Consider the following 19,634-nt stretch of genomic DNA (forward strand, 5'->3'; position numbering starts at 1 on the left):
TTACTGGCTTTACATAATATCTATCTTTTTAAAAAAGAACTTTGACAAATAAAATATAATATAAGTTAACATTATACATCGTGGAAAGTCATGTTTATTTGGGAATGGATGGAGAATCTTCACACGGTGGACCGGGAAATATGACCGTTGTGTCTGACACGTGTCTTCCAACTCAGCCACCTGTCTCCTTCTTCCATATCCCTCTACATTTTCTTTCCATCATCATCTACATTTCTGCTTTTTTCTCTCTCTCTCTCTCTCTACAATCTCCCTGCAATCTCGTGATCGAATAATCCGCCATTCGATCTCTCCCCAACAAAACAAAATTCGGACCAAAATCTTTGATGGGTTTTCAACAGATCTAACATAGCTATGCTTTCATTTATTTTCGGCGAAAACACTGCCTCTTTTCTGCCATATTTTCTGCTACTGTTATACTTTTCCGGTAATGCTGTCGCCGGAACAATCTCGTTTGACTTCCAGTCACTTTCTCTGAGTAGCTTGAAGCTCCTTGGTGATGCTCACTTGGTCAACACGAGCATCATGCTCACTCGTGAGCTCGCTGTTCCAAACTCCGGTGCCGGAGGAGTTCTGTACAACAAACCTATCAGGTTCAAGCGGCCTGGAACCACGATTCCGGCGAGCTTCACCACTTTCTTCTCGTTTTCGGTTACCAACTTAAACCCAGGTTCGATTGGTGGTGGTTTGGCTTTTGTGATCTCGCCGGGCGACGAAGACACAGGGGACGCCGGAGGGTACATGGGTATTCCGACTGGCGCCATTGCTATCGAATTTGATACCTTAATGGACGTTGAGTTTAAAGATATTAATGGAAACCATTTGGGTGTGGATCTTAACTCGATGATTTCAGCCGACGTTGCCGATTTGGATTCCGTCAACATTGATCTGAGAAGTGGCGACCAGGTTAACTCGTGGGTGGAGTACAACGGCACAACTCAGCAACTCAACATCTCGATTTCATACTCCAACATAAAACCAAGCTCTCCAGTCCTATCCGTCCCCATGGATCTCAATAAATACGTGAACGAGTTCATGTTCATCGGATTCACTGGGTCCACTCAAGGCAGCACTGAAGTCCACTCGGTTGAATGGTGGACCTTCAACTCATCATTTGATGACGCACCACCACATCCACCTCCACCAACCGCCAATTTCACGAATCCTGCCGCTGACTCAGTCAAGATTCCACCACCATCGATAGCACCAACCGAGTCAAACTCCACTCAAACCCACCATTCTACACAAAAGAAGAGCAAATGTAAGAACCAGTTATGCAAAGAAGGTGCAGGGGCGGTGGTGGGGGTGGTGACTGCCGGTGCATTTGTTTTAGCCGTGTGTACGCTCTTACTAATATGGGTCTACTCCAAGAAAGTCAAAAATACAAAAAAGCCACAACCTTTTGCTTCTGAATTTATAAAAGCCCCCAAAGAATTCTCATACAAAGAGCTTAAATTAGCCACGAAAGGCTTCGACCCCACACGAGTAATCGGACATGGAGCATTTGGGACTGTTTACAGGGGTGTATTATCAGATTCCGGCGAGAATATCGCCGTTAAGAGGTGTAGTCATACCGGTGGTCAGGGTATGGCTGAGTTTCTATCAGAGCTATCGATCATCGGAACTCTCCGGCACCGGAATCTTGTGAGATTACAAGGTTGGTGTCACGAAAAAGGTGAAATTTTGCTGGTTTATGACTTAATGCCAAATGGGTCACTTGATAAAGCACTTTTTGAGTCAAGAATGACTCTCCCGTGGGTTCACCGGAGCAAAATCTTAATGGGTGTAGCCTCTGCTTTAGCTTATTTACATCAAGAATGCGAAAATCAAGTGATTCATAGAGATGTAAAGACTAGTAACATAATGTTAGACGAAGGGTTCAACGCAAGATTAGGAGATTTTGGGTTAGCCCGAAGAACAGAGCACGATAAGTCTCCAGACGCCACAGTGGCCGCCGGAACCATGGGATATTTGGCACCGGAATATTTATTAACTGGTCGAGCGAGTGAGAAAACAGACGTTTTTAGCTTTGGCGCGGTGGTGCTTGAAGTGGCTAGTGGCCGGAGACCGATTGAAAGGGAAACCACCGCGGTGGGGAAAACCAGGGAGAATAGTAATCTGGTAGAGTGGGTATGGGGTTTGCACAGGGAGGAGCGGTTGTTGTCGGCGGCGGACCCACGGTTGTCCGGCGAGTTTGACGAGACACAAATGCATAAAGTATTGTTGATTGGGTTGGTGTGTTCTCACCCTGACCCGGCGGTTCGACCCACAATGCGAAATGTGGTTCAGATGCTTGTGGGTGAGGCTGAGGTCCCTGTGGTGGCGAGGGCAAAACCGTCATTAAGCTTTAGCACTTCGCATTTGTTATTGAATTTACAAGATAGTGTGTCTGATTTGAATGAATTAGTTGCCATTTCAACCTCCTCATCAGAACACAGCTTCAATGGTGGCGGGTTGGACCTGGTTTAACACGACCCGACCTGACCAGGTGCATCTAGTTGGGTCGTGTAACATTATACTACAGTTGATATGATTTGTTGATTCATTGTGTAATAATTGATGTAAAGGACAATAATGAGAGGCTATGGGGATGAGTATAGGGCCAATCGAGGCAATTTTTCTAAAAAGTTAATGATATGTATTTAAGAGTTGTCTTAATTGGTGATTGATAACCATGTGCGTTAAAATTAGTGGTGGTCATTTTCATGGAATTGTAGAGGATGGGTATTTGCTTTTACGCAAAAAGCTCCAAGTAAAAGGTCAAAAAGCAAGATTGTATTGGAGTTTGAGTAGATGTTTCGTAAAGTAAATAGGGGTTCATGAAGACATTGTTTTAGACGTTGTATTGGAGTTTGAGTAGATCTTTGTTACACAGCCACTCTATTTCAATGGATACACACTATTGTCTTTTTTTTTTTTTTTTTTTTTTAAACAGTAAAATTTTATTAAACCTCAAGAAAACATAAAAAAACATTACATGTAGGTTTAAGAGACAGCAAATGGAAAAATACACCATGAAACCATAACTTCTTTTTCTATCTTGATGAGATGTTTAGAGTCTCTTATTATTGTTGTTTCTAACAATGTTTAGCTTTATTATTAATTTATTATTAATTTATGCATGGATAAATTGGTAAAATATTTATAACAAATTATAACATGATTACATAAAGTTGTAAAATCATTTTATTATATAATTTGGTAAGAAAAATGGATGATTACGTAAATACAACATTAACATAATACACTTGAAAAACACTTTAGATACGTTATGACACATTGACACACATCACGGTCTCTCTAACACACACGCACAAAAAAAAATACAAATCAGCTATCACGCGCCGCAGGCACACTCATACATATCTCATACATACCTCACAGTTCATTCAGAACTCTCCAGAACGGTGTTTCTACGAACCGTTATCTATCAAATTTCTATCGCTCTATCATGAAATCAGATTCATGGATTATGAGTCGGACTTCTCTGATCACGTTTCTCCTCTAATCGATCGATCGGTTAGTTTTCTTATTACTTTGCAGGTCGCGTTATCAATCTGTTTTAATCATTTCCTTAAGATCTGCGTATGATAAATTCGATTTTATGTTTCTAATGCTGTAATGTTAGGGTTCTTAGTCGGTTTCAATCGAGTAAGGTATTCATTTATAAGCAGAATAATTCTGGTTCATTTCCGTTGTCTGTAGTTCGTATTGATTTGTGATTTCAGCTAAATGATTTATTAAAACGTTATTTACGATGTGAAATTTATGTATGATTGTAAACGAGGGCTTTAAAAAGCATAGAACGTTGTCGATGTTAAAAGTCAAACCCAACTTAGTCAACACAAGTCAACAAAAAGAGGTTAAAAATAAAAGTCAAGAATGGTTATCAACAACTTTCTTAGTTGTTAAGTCTTCTTAGATATTACATTTTCTTAAGCATTAAGTATTCTTAGTTATGAAGTTTTCTTAGTCATGAAGCATTCTTAACCATTAAGAATACTTCATTATTAAGTTTTACTTAACCTTAAAAAAAATGTAAGTGAGAAAGAAAGTAAAGTAAGTGAAATAAAAGTTAACGGAGCCGTAGCTCTCGTTTAAATAGTTGAGTTGTTCTTGTGTTAGATTAATTTTACTCTATCGTCTTTCTTTATAACCACCAACAAGTGGTATCAGAGTCGAGGTTCTGTTCGATGACGAAAAGATGGCGAATATGATTCAGCCTCAAATTCCAAAATTGACGGCTACAAATTACGGGAACTGGAGTACTCAAATGAAGGTGTTACTCGGTTCTCAAGACATTTGGGATATAGTTGAAGAGGGATATGTGGGGCCGACAGATGCAATTGCTGAAGCAATTTTAACAGATGCTCAAAAGACAAGGTTAAGGGAGTTCCGGAAAAGAGATAAGAAAGCTCTATTTTTTATTTTCCAAGGTGTTGATGAATCAACCTTTGAGAAAATCTCAGACGCAAAGACATCAAAGATAGCTTGGGAGGTTCTGCAGAAATCACTCCAAGGAGCCGAAAATGCGAAAAAGGTACGAATCCAATCACTTTGTGCTGAATTTGAAACATTAAAGATGAAAACTTCAGAAAGCGTAAATGATTATGTTACTCGTTTGAAAACGGTGGCGAACGAGATGAAAAGAAACAGTGAAGCTCTTGATGAAATAAGGATAATGGAAAAATTACTTCATTCATTGATCATAATATTTGATTATGTAGTCATAGCTATTGAAGAATCAAAAGATTTGTCCTTAATCTCCATGGATGAGCTCGTGGGTAGTCTTCAAGCCCATGAACAAAGAATAAATCAAAATGATGATACTAGAAAATTGGAGCAAGCTTTACAAAGCAAGATGTTCATTAATGAAAACCAGGCTAGTAGCAGAAACATACGAGGCAGAGGAAATCGTGGTGGTTACAGAGGTGGACCTAGTAGACGAAGTCGTGGTAGACAATCTTTTGAAAGAAGTCAAGAAAATGAAAGATATCAACCCACTGAAAGATATCAGTTCTCTGGTCGTGATCGAGGATTTCAAAGCAGAGAAAGATGAAGAGGATGGTTTCAACAACAAAGTGACAAATCTCAGGTTTAATGTTATAACTGCAATAATTATGGTCACTTTAGTTATGAATGCAAATATCTAAAAGTGGAAGAACGAAGTCACTTTATAACAACAACTGAAGATAAAGATAAAGATGTTGGACCTGCTGCATTTCTCACATACAAAGGAGATGAAGAAGGAAAGAAAAATATTTGATATTTTGATAATTGTGCAAGTAACCACATGTGTGGTTATAAAGATCTATTTGTGAAATTGGACGAGGCAGTCAATGGAGACGTTAGCTTTGGTGATTTATCAAAGATTCTCGTCAAAGGCAAAGGTATAATTATGATTCTCACAAATAATGGTGATAAGAAGTATATATATGATGTTTATTATGTACCTGCTTTGAAAACGAATATCATTAGTATTGGTCAGCTTCTTGAAAGGGGATATGATATTCGTATGAGAGATAATTCTCTTGCAGTCAAAAATCAATTTCAAGAATTGATTGCTAAAGTTCAAATGTCAAAGAATCGGTTGTTCTTCGTTAACATACAGACAGAAGTTCAAAGGGGTTTGAAGACTGTCATTAAAGATGACTCATGGTTGTGGCATTTAAGATTTGGTCACCTTGGTTTTTCTGGTTTAAAGTTGTTATCAAAAGCAAAGATGGTGAATGGGTTGTTAGAAATCAATCAACCAGATCATTTATGTGAAGCATGTATCAAAAGAAAGCAACACCGACAAAGTTTTTCATACAAATATTGTTGGACCATACGACATACCTTCACTTGGTCAAAAAAGGTACTACCTAACATTCATTGATGATTTCAGTAGAAAAAGTTGGGTGTACATCATCAAAGAAAAATAAAAAACTCTTGATAAGCTCAAAGAATTCAAAGCAATGGCCGAAAAGCAAAGTGGAGAATATTTGAAGATACTCAGTTCTGGTAGAGGAGGAAAATACACATCAAATTTGTTTAATGACTTTTGTAAAGAACATGGGATCATTCATCAGTTAACAACAACATATAAACCAGAACAAAATGGCATTGCAGAAAGGAAGAATCGCACAATTCTCAATATGGCGAGAAGCATGGTAAAAGGAAAACATTTGCCAAGAACATTTTGGGCAAAAGCCGTTCTATGTGTTGTTTATTTGTTGAATCATTATCCAACTAAAAGTGTAAGATTCAAGACTCCAGATGAAGCATGGTGTGGTCGCAAACCATCAGTTGGTCTAAATTTTTTTGGATGTATTGCTTATGCCCATATTCCTGATCAAAAGAGAAAAAAGCTAGATAATAAAGGCAAGAAGTGTATCTTCATTGGATATGATACAAGCAGCAAGGCATATAGGTTATACAACCCACTGAAGAAAAAGGTTATTATTTCAAGAGATGTTGAATTTGATGAAGCTGATTATTGGAGATGGAGCAACGAAGAAAGAAAGATTGAAGGTCTCTTCTTTGACGATGATGATGATGATGATTTCAACACACCAGATGATGAAAGCAATGATCAGACTCCTCCATCAAGTCCCAGTCCAACGACTCCTGCATCAACACCATCAATATCACAAAGTAGCAGCAACAACAATAGTTCAGGGGGAGTACCACCAAAGATAAGAAGTCTAGAAGACATATATGATGCAACATGTCCAATTGATACCCCATTTGATTATTCATTATTTTGTTTGATGGTTGAATGTGATCCAGTAACATATGAAGAAGTTAGAGAAGAAACCAAGTGGAGTAAAGCCATGGATGAAGAAACCAACTCAATCAAGAAGAATGAAATGTGGGAGCTTACAAGCCTTCCAAAGGGACACAAAGCAATCGGTGTCAAATGGATCTATAAGACAAAGACCAATCAGAAAGGAAAAGTTGAAAAGTACAAGGCAAGGTTAGTTGCAAAATGCTACAAGCAGAGACATGGAATTGATTATGATGAAGTATTTGCTCCAGTAGCAGGATTCGATACCATCAGACTTTTGATAGGAATTGCAGCTCAAAATCAGTGGATGATTTATCAGATGGATTTGAAGTCAGCATTCCTAAATGGATATCTTGAAGAGGAAGTTTATAGTGAGAAACCTGAAGGTTATGTTCAAAAAAGGTCAAGAAGATATTAAATAAAGCCTTATATGGTTTAAAGCAAGATCCAAGAGCCTGGAACACAATAATAGATGAGCACTTCCAGAAGGATGGCTTTGTGAAGAGTCCATATGTGACATCCCCATTTTCTCAGCTAGAAAAGACCGATTTTTTTTATTCTTTATAAAAATCAGAGTACCTCTTTTAATAAAAATGTTGCAGAATTTGTTCCTAGAAAAAAAAAACATGATAAATAGGTTATCAAAGCATTTCCGAAGAAATGTGTTTTTATCCATTTTTAAAACATTTGGGATGTCATCGTCAATACAGAAACATAAGCATAAACAGAACTTACATTCATTTACACTAGTGATCTACATCTTTTTTAAATCTCTTAGTGTAAAGTAACTTCATATTGACACTTGTGATACAAATAAGCTTGAGTGGGTCAGGTTGGGAAACCTGGTGAGTACATAGGGTTTTCAACCCACAATAATATAATTATTATGTTTAAACATCAAACAATCAACCCAATTACCCATCCCCATTATCTTCTTTACTCTTAAGGATCTACCCTAAGAATCAACTATTCCTCGTTCATTCATTCCTAAGGATCATCCTAAGGAATCAGCACGAAGTCCATCGTCACCGGGGTTTAGGCACTAAGTCTGCATAGTCGCCAAGATTTATACAATAGGCACTAAGTCCGCATAGTCACCAGGGTTTAGGCACTAAGTCTGCATAGTCGCCATGGTTTATACAACAGGCACTAAGTACGCATAGTCGCCAGGGTTTTGGCACTAAGTCTGCATAGTCGCCAGGGTTTATACAACAGGCACTAAGTCCGCATAGTCGCAGGGTTTTGGCACCAAGTCTGCATGATCGCCAAGGTTTAGGCACCAAGTCTGCATGATCGTTAGGGTTTAGAGTACACCGGGTGAACACATCGTTCACAACACCTACAGGTTGCGAGCCTGCTAGTGTTCCTCTGGACTGTCTAGAATAGTCCGTGGTTGTCATCCATACTCTGCTAGATGACGGGGCCATCATTTGGGAAAGGATTCTCACATCGTCCACCTCTCACACTCACCTCGTGGTCTATAACACCTCTCAACTCATCATCCAACTCATATTCCATCTATTACATCTACCCATGTTTTACCCAACATATTATCGTAGATATATATATATATATATATATATATATATATATATATATATATATATATACGGTTTAAATCATTTAAAACATGTATAAAATCGTTCATCCAGCATAGACAACAAGTACTCAGATAATATGCACACATAACACGTAGTTTATATAAAATACTTCATATCTATGTGTAAGATGAAAGTAACTATGCACTCACTTGAAAAGGTGGTGATTCCGAACTCAGACAGCGCTTCACTTCTTAAAAAAAATAATTTCCTTCGACGAAACCTATTATTATTACCACTAGAGTTTAGTCTATTATTCGCCGAGACTAATTAATAGTCTAGCTATTATTACTATTATATAAGCGTTAAACAATACTTATATAACCCATATAATAGCCCAAGTACTTATTATAAGTTCCTAATAACGTTACTATAATTAAATAAAAGCTATATTAAAAATAGCGTAGGCGTAGCTCACTTACAGCGGGTTTTATAGAAAACCGGGCTTTGCTTGGAGCAGTGTTCCCGAGCCGAAAAGCTCTTCTTCTCGGAGCCGTCGAGCACTCCGGGGCTTCCGCCTCGTACTAGGGAGGCTCCCTAGGTTTTTCGGGGGGGGGGGGGGGGGGGGGTTCGGGGCTAGAGAGAGGTTCTAGAGAGAGAGTAAAGAGAAGAAAGAATGGGAAAGGTGTGAAGAAAATGAGGGTGGGAGAGGTTCTATTTATAGGGTGAAAAATGGCTGAACTTGGTGCCACATGTCACCATCTAGTGGCAAGACTTGGGGAGAAAGCAATGGCCAAGATTGTGCCACATCACCCATTTTCGCACATCACACTTCCGACTTCTAAAATCCGTAACTTTCACATACGACCTCCGTTTTTGACGTTCTTTATATCCACGCGTAGGTAAAAATAAGATCTACAACTTTCATTTTGACTCCGTCGGCTAATTCTCGACCGATCTTAAATTTAACAGTATGAGGAGATTATACTGTTAAATGTCCGCGTAAAATTCATAACTTCTACATACGGACTCTGTTTTCGTTTGTCTTTTTACCGTTGAGTTCCTATTAATGAGATATTCAATTCTCATTTAGGTCATGTAGGCCAAAAACCGACCGATCTAAAATTCGAGTTTCGGGCTGTGTACTGCTAAGCCAAATCTTAGAAAATTCATACGAAGTCAGATTTGGGCGTTCTTTTTTAGTATGTTCTCGGTTTAACGTATACTACAACTTTTGTTTAGATTTCTAAGGCTAAAAAGTCTTCCATCGTAAATTCACTATTTACGTCTCCCGGTGTCGTGCCGGTTTTGCCATAAAACTTCGACGTACCATAACTTCTTCGTTATAACTCGGATTTCAACGTTCTTTATATGTACGGAACCCTTGAGACTTATTCTACAACTTGGTTAAGATTATTTATTCTAAATAATCTTTTGTCAAAAAGTCATTTTCGACCCCTATTATCTCTAAATTGACTAGCCCGGATCTATGGGCGTTACACTTAAGGTATCTGACTTTTACTAGCCCAAATATTATGTATGCAGTTGGAGTAGTCAGTAGATACATGGAGAAGCTGAAGCAAGATCATTTCATTGCAGCTAAGAGAATTTTGAGATACATAAAAGGTACGCTAAATCATGGTTTTTTTACACATACTCTCAAGATGCAAAATTGGTTGGCTATTCAAATAATGATTATGGTGGAGATATGGATGATGGTGAGAGTACTTCTGGATATGCATTTCATATTCGATCAATAGTGTTTTCATGGTCTTCAAAGAAGCAACAAACAGTTGCTCTTTCAACATGTGAAGCAGAATACATGGCAGCTGCAGCATGCACATGTCAAGCTATTTGGTTGAAGAATATTTTGAGTTAATTATATTTCACATATGAAGATCCAGTTAAGGTGTATGTTGATAATAAGTCTGCTATCTTACTCTCGAAGAATCTTATGTCACACAGTCGAAGCAAGCATATCAACATAAAGTACCATTTCATTCAGAAATATGTGCAAGATAGAGTGGTCGAGCTGGTGCATTGTAGCACTGAAGAGCAACTAGCTAATATTTTTACAAAGCCTTTGAAGACAGAAAGATTTCAGAAAATGGTAAAAATGCTTGGCATGCATAGTTGGGTTTAAGGGGGAGTGTTAGAAGTCAAACCCAACTTAGTCAACACAAGTCAACAAAAAGAGGTTAAAAATAAAAGTCAAGAATGGTTATCAACAACTTTCTTAGTTGTTAAGTCTTCTTAGATATTAAATTTTCTTAATCATTAAGTATTCTTAGTTATGAAGTTTTCTTAGTCATGAAGCATTCTTAACCATTAAGAATACTTCCTTATTAAGTTTTACTTAACCTTAAAAAAATAATGTAAGTGAGAAAGAAAGTAAAGTAAGTGAAATAAAAGTTAACGGAGTCATAACTCTCATTTAAATAGTTGAGTTGTTCTTGTGTGAGATTAATTTTACTCTATCGTCTTTCTTTATAACCACCAACAGTCGAATTACCATTTTTAAGTTTTAAATGCAACGTAATATTCAAATGCCCGACTGTATTTCCTCCATCTTGAACTACTCATTTTCAACTAAAATCTCTCATGGTAGAAAAGAGTCCATTGTTAATTCTGATCTGTTGAGCGTGAAATAAGTATTTGTCCAGGTAGCTATCAAACACTAGAAAGTTTATATATCTATAAGAACAAGGTAGTTTCCTTGAAAAACGCATAGAAAGTCATTCATCATTTTCAACATATGTATGTTGAGTACATGTAAAAGAATCAATTATTTATTTATATTATGCATCTATATATCATGAAAACTGATGCATTGTATTAACCAAATGTGCAACAATTTGGGGCCAAAGATGTGGACGCACAAGGTTCAACCCAGGGTTGATTGTGTTGCTGGCAGTGGGTGGGATACTTATAACCTTCCTTGTTGGCAACTATGTATTGTACATGTATGCCCAAAAGACCCTTCCTCCATGAAAAAAGAAGCCAGTCTCCAATAAGAAGTTGAAGAGGGAGAAACTGAAGCAAGGTTTTTCAGTGCCAGGAGAATAGGCAAAAAAACCCTATCAACTCCGGTTCTTTATTCTTGTAGGTTGTTTAAACCTTTTTCTGTTTCTTTTTAGATGTTTTGAGGAATATATTGTTAAGTGTGATAGTTTAGACATTAAGAACAATAGCAATAAACTTGGTTCTTTGTGCTTTAGGTCTCGAATAACATTCATGTTTGGTATAACAGGTCAAAATGAATTACCTTTTGTATGATTTAAAACAGGTCAAGTGAATCCGTAGAAGGACTAGAAACATTGTCTTACAAATGCCATGTTATATTTTTTTTTTAAATGTGAAGGTTGAAGCTTGTGAGATTCGAACATGAAACTCATTTCTTTAGAGTATTTAAATTTTAATTCTATCACATTGATGGTACAAATATCCTATACTTTTTTATCAATCGTATGTTAAGGCTAATTTACATGCAAATCAATAAACAATAGGATCTATATGTGTTATGATGGTAAATCGCACCATTTGAGCGGTCCATATCAACCCATCTCAAGGCCCACTTGGGAAGTACCACTAATAATATTTTGGGTGTGTTAGACTTCAAACTCTGGACCTCCTTTATGGAACTCCATTATATTCAGGCCCCCCTATTTAGAGTTGTAACATTTTTCATAAATCCTACTCAATTTCAAAACTCTTCTCCTTAGTTCTCTATATGCATTCTGAAAGTATATCGCGTATAGCTAGGACATGGTTTTGAACAATTGGCACAATGAAATTGAATGCTTCCCATTTCTATCATGTTTTTGAAGCATTTTGAGTTAAAGTACATTATAACTAAGAACAAGTTAGAAAATCATAGGTTGTAAGGTTTCTAAAAACAGTATAAGAAATTCAAAAGTCCTATTTTCTTATTTTAACTATTAATTTAGGATACAAATGTTATATATGGCTTAAAAAGCTAATATGACATATCTAAGGACCATTAGACATTCATAAGAATTTTATAATTAAGAATAAACAAGTTAGAAACTCGTATGTACGATTTCAAAATGTTATATTGTCTCTTGTTTTCATCATAAATCCTAAAAAAGAGTTTAAAAATACGTTAAAGACCAATTTCAAAACACATATGAACAATTTTAAAACTCATATAAACAAGTTAAAAACTCAGATAAAATGTTTGGAAATTGGTTTGGACTTGTTATTTTTTGTTGATGATGTGCTCATAAAAGTTTTTAGCTTGTTTGTCCGAGTTGCCATCAAACCAACAACGAGGAGTCCAAAACAACGATGAATTGCAAGTTGTTTGTGTTTTGCAATAAGTGGTCATGAGTACATAAATAGGGAAATGGAACTTTTTCATTACTTATGTATTCATTATCAACCGATCAACCAAGGACGTTCATAGAGGAAAGTCTATAAAATAAGGCATTCATTGGTGATTGAGATGAAATATAAGGTATTCATATCCTTCGAGTATACGACCCTAAAATTTTCCAAAAAGGGACGTGAAATCGATAAGAGTTGAAGTCGGAGATGAAATGCCCTCAAAGACCGCAAAACATGGATGAATAAGGGAGACATAAGCCATAGAAAGGTCCATTTGTTCCAAACGTCTACAAATAGGTACATTGCCATCCAATGACCGAATGGGGAGCCATTTTCCAATGTTGATATCTAGATATTCCACTTCTAAATAATAATGACGTTCTTTACTATCGCTAACCATGAAGAGTTTGTTGTTAACTAAAGTTATGTCAACATACGAAGAGTTTGATGTAATCTAAAGTACATTCGTTCCAAATATCCACGAATGGGTATCAACTCCTTGGTTAGATATTTCATGTGAGTTGTTATCGACCAAAGTGGCAGATATTCATTTATAGTTTTTTGGACAAAATGGTAAATGTTTAGGAAATATGTTGGTTATATGTAACTGATTTTTTGCTATTAAATAAATTTATGAATTAATTAATGTCCACCAAACATCATCATAAAAATCCAAATAAAAAAAATGTATCAATCGTCATATCATATCAGAGTAAATCACAAAATGCAGAACGAGGTGGTGTGCGCTCTGCAATCAGCACGGGCTCTTCCCTTTGGAACCAGAAGTACCTGAAACATAAACTGAAAACTGTAAGCACAAATCTTAGTGAGTTCCCCAACATACCACACACCATACATAAATAAACATATAACGGGCCCCGCCCAATGAGTGTATTGTCCCCTGCCCACACTCGCATAACGAGCCCCGTCCACTGAGTATAACGGGCCCCGCCCACTAAGTATAACGGGCCCCACCCAAAGTAGCATAACGGGTCCCGCCCAACATACAAATCATATAAGCACATATACATACAAGAGTCACACAAAACTCTAGTATCCTAGCATCACTGATCATGGGCCGGAATTGGTTCCTTAGACTCACTAAACATGGTGAGGAAACTCACCTCGCACTGCCGAATCTCACAGAAATAATCCCTGACTGTTGGCCCGCTAAAATCTCCGCGCTAACAATCAGAAAATAATCATCCAATCAATAATCGAATCCCGGCCCTAAGAGTCCAAACTAGGGTAAAAGACTCTTTTTACCCTTTCCCTAACTTGGCCCCAAGGCCAAATCCCAATCCAAATGTCCAAAGTCCCAATTTCCATAATGATCACTCAAAGCCCAATATGGCTCAATTTTCCAAATTGGGCCCAAATCCCTTTCATGAGCCTACCGCCTACAACCAAGAGTCCAAAAAAATATTAACAGTCCGTTAATAGAATTTTGATGGCCCAATAAGGCCCAAGTAAACTAAAGTCCACCATGGCCCTAAACCTAAGAGACCACAAAACTGAAGCCCACAACGTACTTGCTTGTAAGCCCATCGTACTCCACCCTTTTGCCAACCTTCAGTTTTTAGCTCTTAATCGATTAAGACTTCAATCCCAACTCAGATATGACTTCTTTAATGTGATTTATCACAAAAAGTTGGCAACTTTACATGCATACATGGCTTAATGGGGCTCTAAAGCTCAAAATAACTTAACAAAGGGTCTTAACACATGCATGAGTCCATAAACACCTCCAAGCTTGCATTTTTATGGACAAGGAGACCCCAAAATGCCCAGATCTATAAGGTTAGGCTTCTGAAATGACCCTAGCTCACAAGGACCAACCAAAAGGGACTAAAATGTCCATAAGCAAGTCTAAAAGAAGATCTATACAAGGAGTTGTCAAGATAAGATCTTTATACCTCAAATAACTTGCAAAAGGAATGGTGATTCTGGATCTTTAAGCTTCACACCAAGCAATGAATCTTTAATCGTATTCTATGCCTTCAAAATGAGTAATAAAACACCAAAATTTCTTCTCAAGAGCTTAAAGACACAAAATAATGGCTAAGGATCGAAATTTAGGGTTTAGGGCATATGGAGGCTGGTAAGAGGCCAAGCTCATGGGACTTAATGAGCTTATATAGGGGTTAAACCCTAAAAATTAGGGTTTCAAGTTGGCCAAATTACGCCCAATGTAACCCTCGTACGCCCAACGTACGAGGCTCGAACCTGCGATCACACCCTAGCTAGTACACTAGGCGTACACTATGGTACGCCCCGCGTACTAGCCACAAGGACCAAAAATGCAATGTCTTAATTACGAAGGGCTAAAAGGAACAAACTCATTTCAAGTGTTACAATTCTCCCCCACTTGAATCAAACTTCATCCTCGAAGTCCGCTGCTGAAAATAATTCTGGGTAGTGCTCCCTCATCTCATCCTCCGACTCCTAAGTCCACTCTGAACCCTTGCGGTGCTGCCATTGGACCTTTACCAACTCAACAACCTTGTTCCTCAAGGTTTTCGTCTCCCGGTCAAGAATCGCCACCGATTTCTCAATATAGTTCAGGCAGTGATCCACCTGGATATCCTCCAACGGTACCACTGCGAAATCATCCACTAATCACTTCCGCAACTGAGAGACGTGGACGTGCTATGAATCTGACTGAGCTCATCTGGAAGATCCAAGCAATATGCAACCCGACCCATTCGAGCCAAAACCTTGAAAGGACCAATATACCTGGGGCCCAGCTTGCCCCTCTTCTTGAATCAGATGACAACTTTCCAAGGTGACGCCTTCAGGAGAACCATATCCCTTAACTGGAACTCTAAATCTGAACGGCGTCTGTCGGCATAACTCTTCTGCCGACTCTAAGCTGTCTGGAGCCTACTCCAAACATGTTGAATCAGCTCAGTGGTCTTGAGTACCTCATCGATACTTCCCATAACCCGCTGACCGACCTCGCCCCAACAAATCTTCCGTAGATCATCTCAAAAGGAGGTCGATCAATGTCGGCGTGATAACTGTTGTTATACGAAAATTCCGCTAACGGAAGATACGTATCCCAACTCCCACCAAAGTCCAATACACATGCCAGCAGCATATCCTCAAGGGTCTGAATAGTCCGCTCGCTCTGACCATCGGTCTGCGGATGGAATGTTGTGCTGAAATGGAGACGAGTGCCCAACTCGTCATGGAACCTCTTCCAAAACCTGGAAGTAAACCGGACATCTCTTTCAGAAACCACCGAAACAGGCACCCCATGACGTGCCACAACCTCCCTGATATAATACTCAACCAATTTCTCTACAGAAATACTCTCTTGAATTGGAATTAAATGCACGCTCTTGGTCAACCGATCCACGATGACCCAGATCGAACCCATTCTACGCGCAGTTCGGGGTAACTTCGTGATGAAATACATAGTAATATCCTCCCATTTCCATACGAGAATATCCAACGGCTGCATCTATTGGATTAGTGTCTAAGCTCATAACTATTTTTGTATGTACTTGACCCAATTGCGAGCATGGTCCTTTTGGGTTGCCTTCACCAAAGCAACTTGATAGGATGATTTGTGGAGAAAAAGATTAATAATGATTTATTAATATATTATATGAATAATATATTAAAAGAGAAATCATATTGTTTAATTAATATTAGTCAAGAATTAATTAGGATTAATTTTGTGGCTAAAAGACATTAATTAAATAAAGGGGACTAGAACTGTCAATTGTGTGATAGTTGGATATTGGGCTAATAGACTCCATAGAGGATGGAGTGGACGAAATCTATGGGGAAACCCATTAGAATTCGTGCAAGGCCTCTAAAGGAGGAGTCCATGGGCTGCTTAGGGCCTAAGCATTCATATTAGGGTTTACTAGTTCAAAACCCTAATAACCTCACATATTTAAGGACCCCTAGGGAACCAAAAACGTGGCCAACTGATTCCTTAGGGTTTCTAGACGTTTTTGGTGTCTTCTCTCTCCTCCTTCTTCATCCTTATTGCTTATGGTGTTTGTGACTCCATTATAGGTGTGACACTTGTGCACTAAGCTTTCAGAATCCAATTACAAGAAGGAATTGAGATTGTTATTGCTACATAACAATCAAGGTAAGATCTAAACCCTAATTCATATGTTATTTGATTATCACATGCTAAATCTAGGGTTTATGGCTTTGGATGATTATTGCATGTTCATTAGACAAACTAGATCCAAAGCTTTAGGGTTTGCATGTACACCATAGGAATGTTGTAGTGCTCAAAACCCATCAGTGGTATCAGAGACTAGGCTGTTTGTTTGATGTATTTGATGCTTAATTGTTCATTGCTTGCTTGAAAATCGAATTTTTTGGGTTCTGACTGGCAGACTCAACGAGTAGGTCCTACTCGACGAGTTCCATTGTGGACTCGACGAGTCCAGGGCTCTGGTGCCGGGATTTTCGAATTTTCTGCCAGATTTTGTTGAGGATAATTGCCAAAACTCGTTTTTCTTGCCAAAATCCGAATTTTTAAGTTTGGAATGATTATCCTCATCAAAATTGATGGATTTGGTTAAATATGGATAATATAGGATTATTATTAGTCAAATATTTGACCTAGTAGTTTGAAAAGTTTCAATTTACACCCCTTAGGTTTTATAGTTTAAATTTGAACTCTAAAAGTTTTAGTTTTGAAATTTATATAGTTAAACCCTAATATTTTGAAAGGTTTCAAAATTTGTCCTCAAGTTTTGGAATTTAAATTTTTGATTAAAAGGTTAATTTGGAAATATTTAAATTCTAAACCCTAATGTTTTGAAATGTTTCAAAACTTGCCCTCAAGTTTTGGAATTTAATTTTTTTGATTAAAAGTTTAATTTTTGAAATTTTAAATTCTAAAACCCTAGTTTTGAAAAAGTTCAAATTACACCCTTATGGTTTTATTAAGTTAATTAAAGGTATAATTAAAAGAGAGTTAACAAATCCATAATGATATGGTTTATATTTAATTTAATTAAAAGTGTAATTTATAAAAAAATAAACCACCTAGTATTTTAAAAGTGTAAAATACACCCTTATACTATATATAACATTAAAAGTCTAATATTATATATATGTATAACTTAAACTGCTAGTCTTACCGTTAGTAGGCCTCATTCACGAAGCCGATCTATAAGGGGGTATAAGGTTATGGCCTATAACATGGCCGTTTAATGGGTGTCCACTCTCACCCACCGCTTCCTTGATTGGTGGAGGGTCGTTAGCCGAATGGGTAGGATAGGTGAAACCCTCTCCTCATTAAAAGTATAATAAATAAAGTAACTAAATGTTTTTTTACAAAATTCCCATTCTTAGTTACTTTAGGAAAAAGTGAAATCGATGCAATTCCATGGAATTACACTTTGTACCCTTGTCGAGACAATTAGTGGAGCGTGTGTGGTTAACCGGCACACTAAGTTGGGTTTGGCATTGGTAGTGAAGGGTGACTCGATGTTTGTCATAGATCGATGGAGCGTGTATGGTTAACCGGCACGTCGATTAGGTGACTGTAACATTGAGGGCACCATGTACATTCGCATGGTTATTCACACCTTATTTGTGATCCTCGGCATCCCAGTCACAAATGAAGGGCATAATAGAGATTAAACATGACATTGAAAAGTTCAATGAATCTCAAAAGATCTAGGAGTTTCAATTCATTTAAAACTTAACCTTCTTTTCGTTTTTCATGATGGAAATTGGTAAATCGTCATTTACCTACCTTCAAATGTTCTGCGAGTTGGATTACGGCATCCCTCTTCCAATTTGTAGGATATTGTGTTGGGTCCTAGCCTTAATATCTCATTTGGGTGTTTTATTAAGGACTCAATCAACTAAACTTGAATTTTCTCTCGTTTCATAGATGTCAAAGTCTGACAACTATTGTCTTCCTAAAATCGTTGGAAAAAGTTTTCCACGTGAAGATGATGTTCCACGATTGTATTTTGGAAATGGAAATCATGCTTCATTTCCTCTACCTCCTCCAATAATTCTCCCTGACCCACGTGTTCGAAGACTTGAAAAGTTCAAGATCACTCAAGCCCTATTGGCAAAAGACATGAAAATGGAAAGTCTATATGTGCTCATGTCTTGGACAAAAGGTTACATATTGATAGATTGGGATTGTTAGGTGTCGATGTTTAAAGGAAGTTGGCTGTTGACTTGGTTCTTCGGTCACTTCTCGAATCATATGGTAAGTTCGTTAGAGCGTACTATATGATGGACCACGACATGACCCTTATTGATTTGACTTATTTTCATATTACTGCTGAATCAGAAATGATTTGGCGCACTGGTCAGCAAATTTTTCTGGTAAATCAATATCCCAACCCTTTATGGGCAATGGTAACATTGTAAGTCCAAAAAAGTTTTCTCTACGCAAGAGAAAGGCTGAGTCTGAGATAGTCCCATGTGCTATTCCAGAGAGTCCATATGTTTCTACTGCCAAAAGAAGGGGCATCTGTTACGAAGCTGCCATGACTACCTGAGAGATCTAAGAGATGGGAGAGTCAAGATGTATGACTCTGCTTCAGGTAAAATCCACTATCTAACTCCATTAAGTTCCTATTTGGAGATCCTTAATACATGATGTGATAAGATTACATTTTGATGTTTTGAAGGATCGAAGAAAGGAAGGAAACTTAAAGGAAGGAGCGAGCAGTGTCTGATCGCGAAGAAATGGATTACGATCGCATGGATTCAATGATCAGATTTTTGAGCTGCTGCTTAGAGTTATGATAGATTGCTTAGGAATACGTAATAGCATAGTTTTCGTTTGCATTGTAAGGATATATTTTTCCACAATAAAATAAATTTTGATTTTATATTATTTATATTTCCTTGCAATGGCAATTGTGAAAATTGATGTATGCGTGTTTCTATTATAAGCAATGTTAAGTGGATGTGATTCTTAGTTATGTTATTTATGGTAGTGTCGCAATTTT

General features: G+C 37.6%; 2 protein-coding genes across 2 annotated transcripts; both read left to right on the forward strand.

Annotated features, from left to right (window-relative positions):
- Positions 1-221: 221 nt before the first annotated feature.
- On the forward strand, positions 222-2,708 carry LOC145152958 (L-type lectin-domain containing receptor kinase VIII.1-like). Its single transcript, XM_079075442.1, has one exon. It carries the CDS (start codon positions 373-375, stop codon positions 2,485-2,487), a length of 2,115 nt encoding a protein of 704 aa, XP_078931568.1. The 5' UTR covers positions 222-372; the 3' UTR covers positions 2,488-2,708.
- A 1,514-nt stretch (positions 2,709-4,222) lies between these two features.
- On the forward strand, positions 4,223-5,077 carry LOC145117824 (uncharacterized). Its single transcript, XM_079054158.1, has one exon. It carries the CDS (start codon positions 4,223-4,225, stop codon positions 5,075-5,077), a length of 855 nt encoding a protein of 284 aa, XP_078910284.1.
- Positions 5,078-19,634: the final 14,557 nt, after the last annotated feature.

The sequence above is a fragment of the Lactuca virosa genome, chromosome 1, assembly GCF_052849685.1.
Source record: "Lactuca virosa cultivar CGN04683 chromosome 1, Lactuca_virosa_CGN04683_v6, whole genome shotgun sequence".
NCBI lineage: Eukaryota > Viridiplantae > Streptophyta > Magnoliopsida > Asterales > Asteraceae > Lactuca > Lactuca virosa.

Excerpts from the sequence above, each read along its gene's own strand:
- LOC145152958 (XM_079075442.1), top strand. The coding sequence starts at position 373 with ATGCTTTCATTTATTTTCGGCGAAAACACTGCCTCTTTTCTGCCATAT.
- LOC145117824 (XM_079054158.1), top strand. The coding sequence starts at position 4,223 with ATGGCGAATATGATTCAGCCTCAAATTCCAAAATTGACGGCTACAAAT.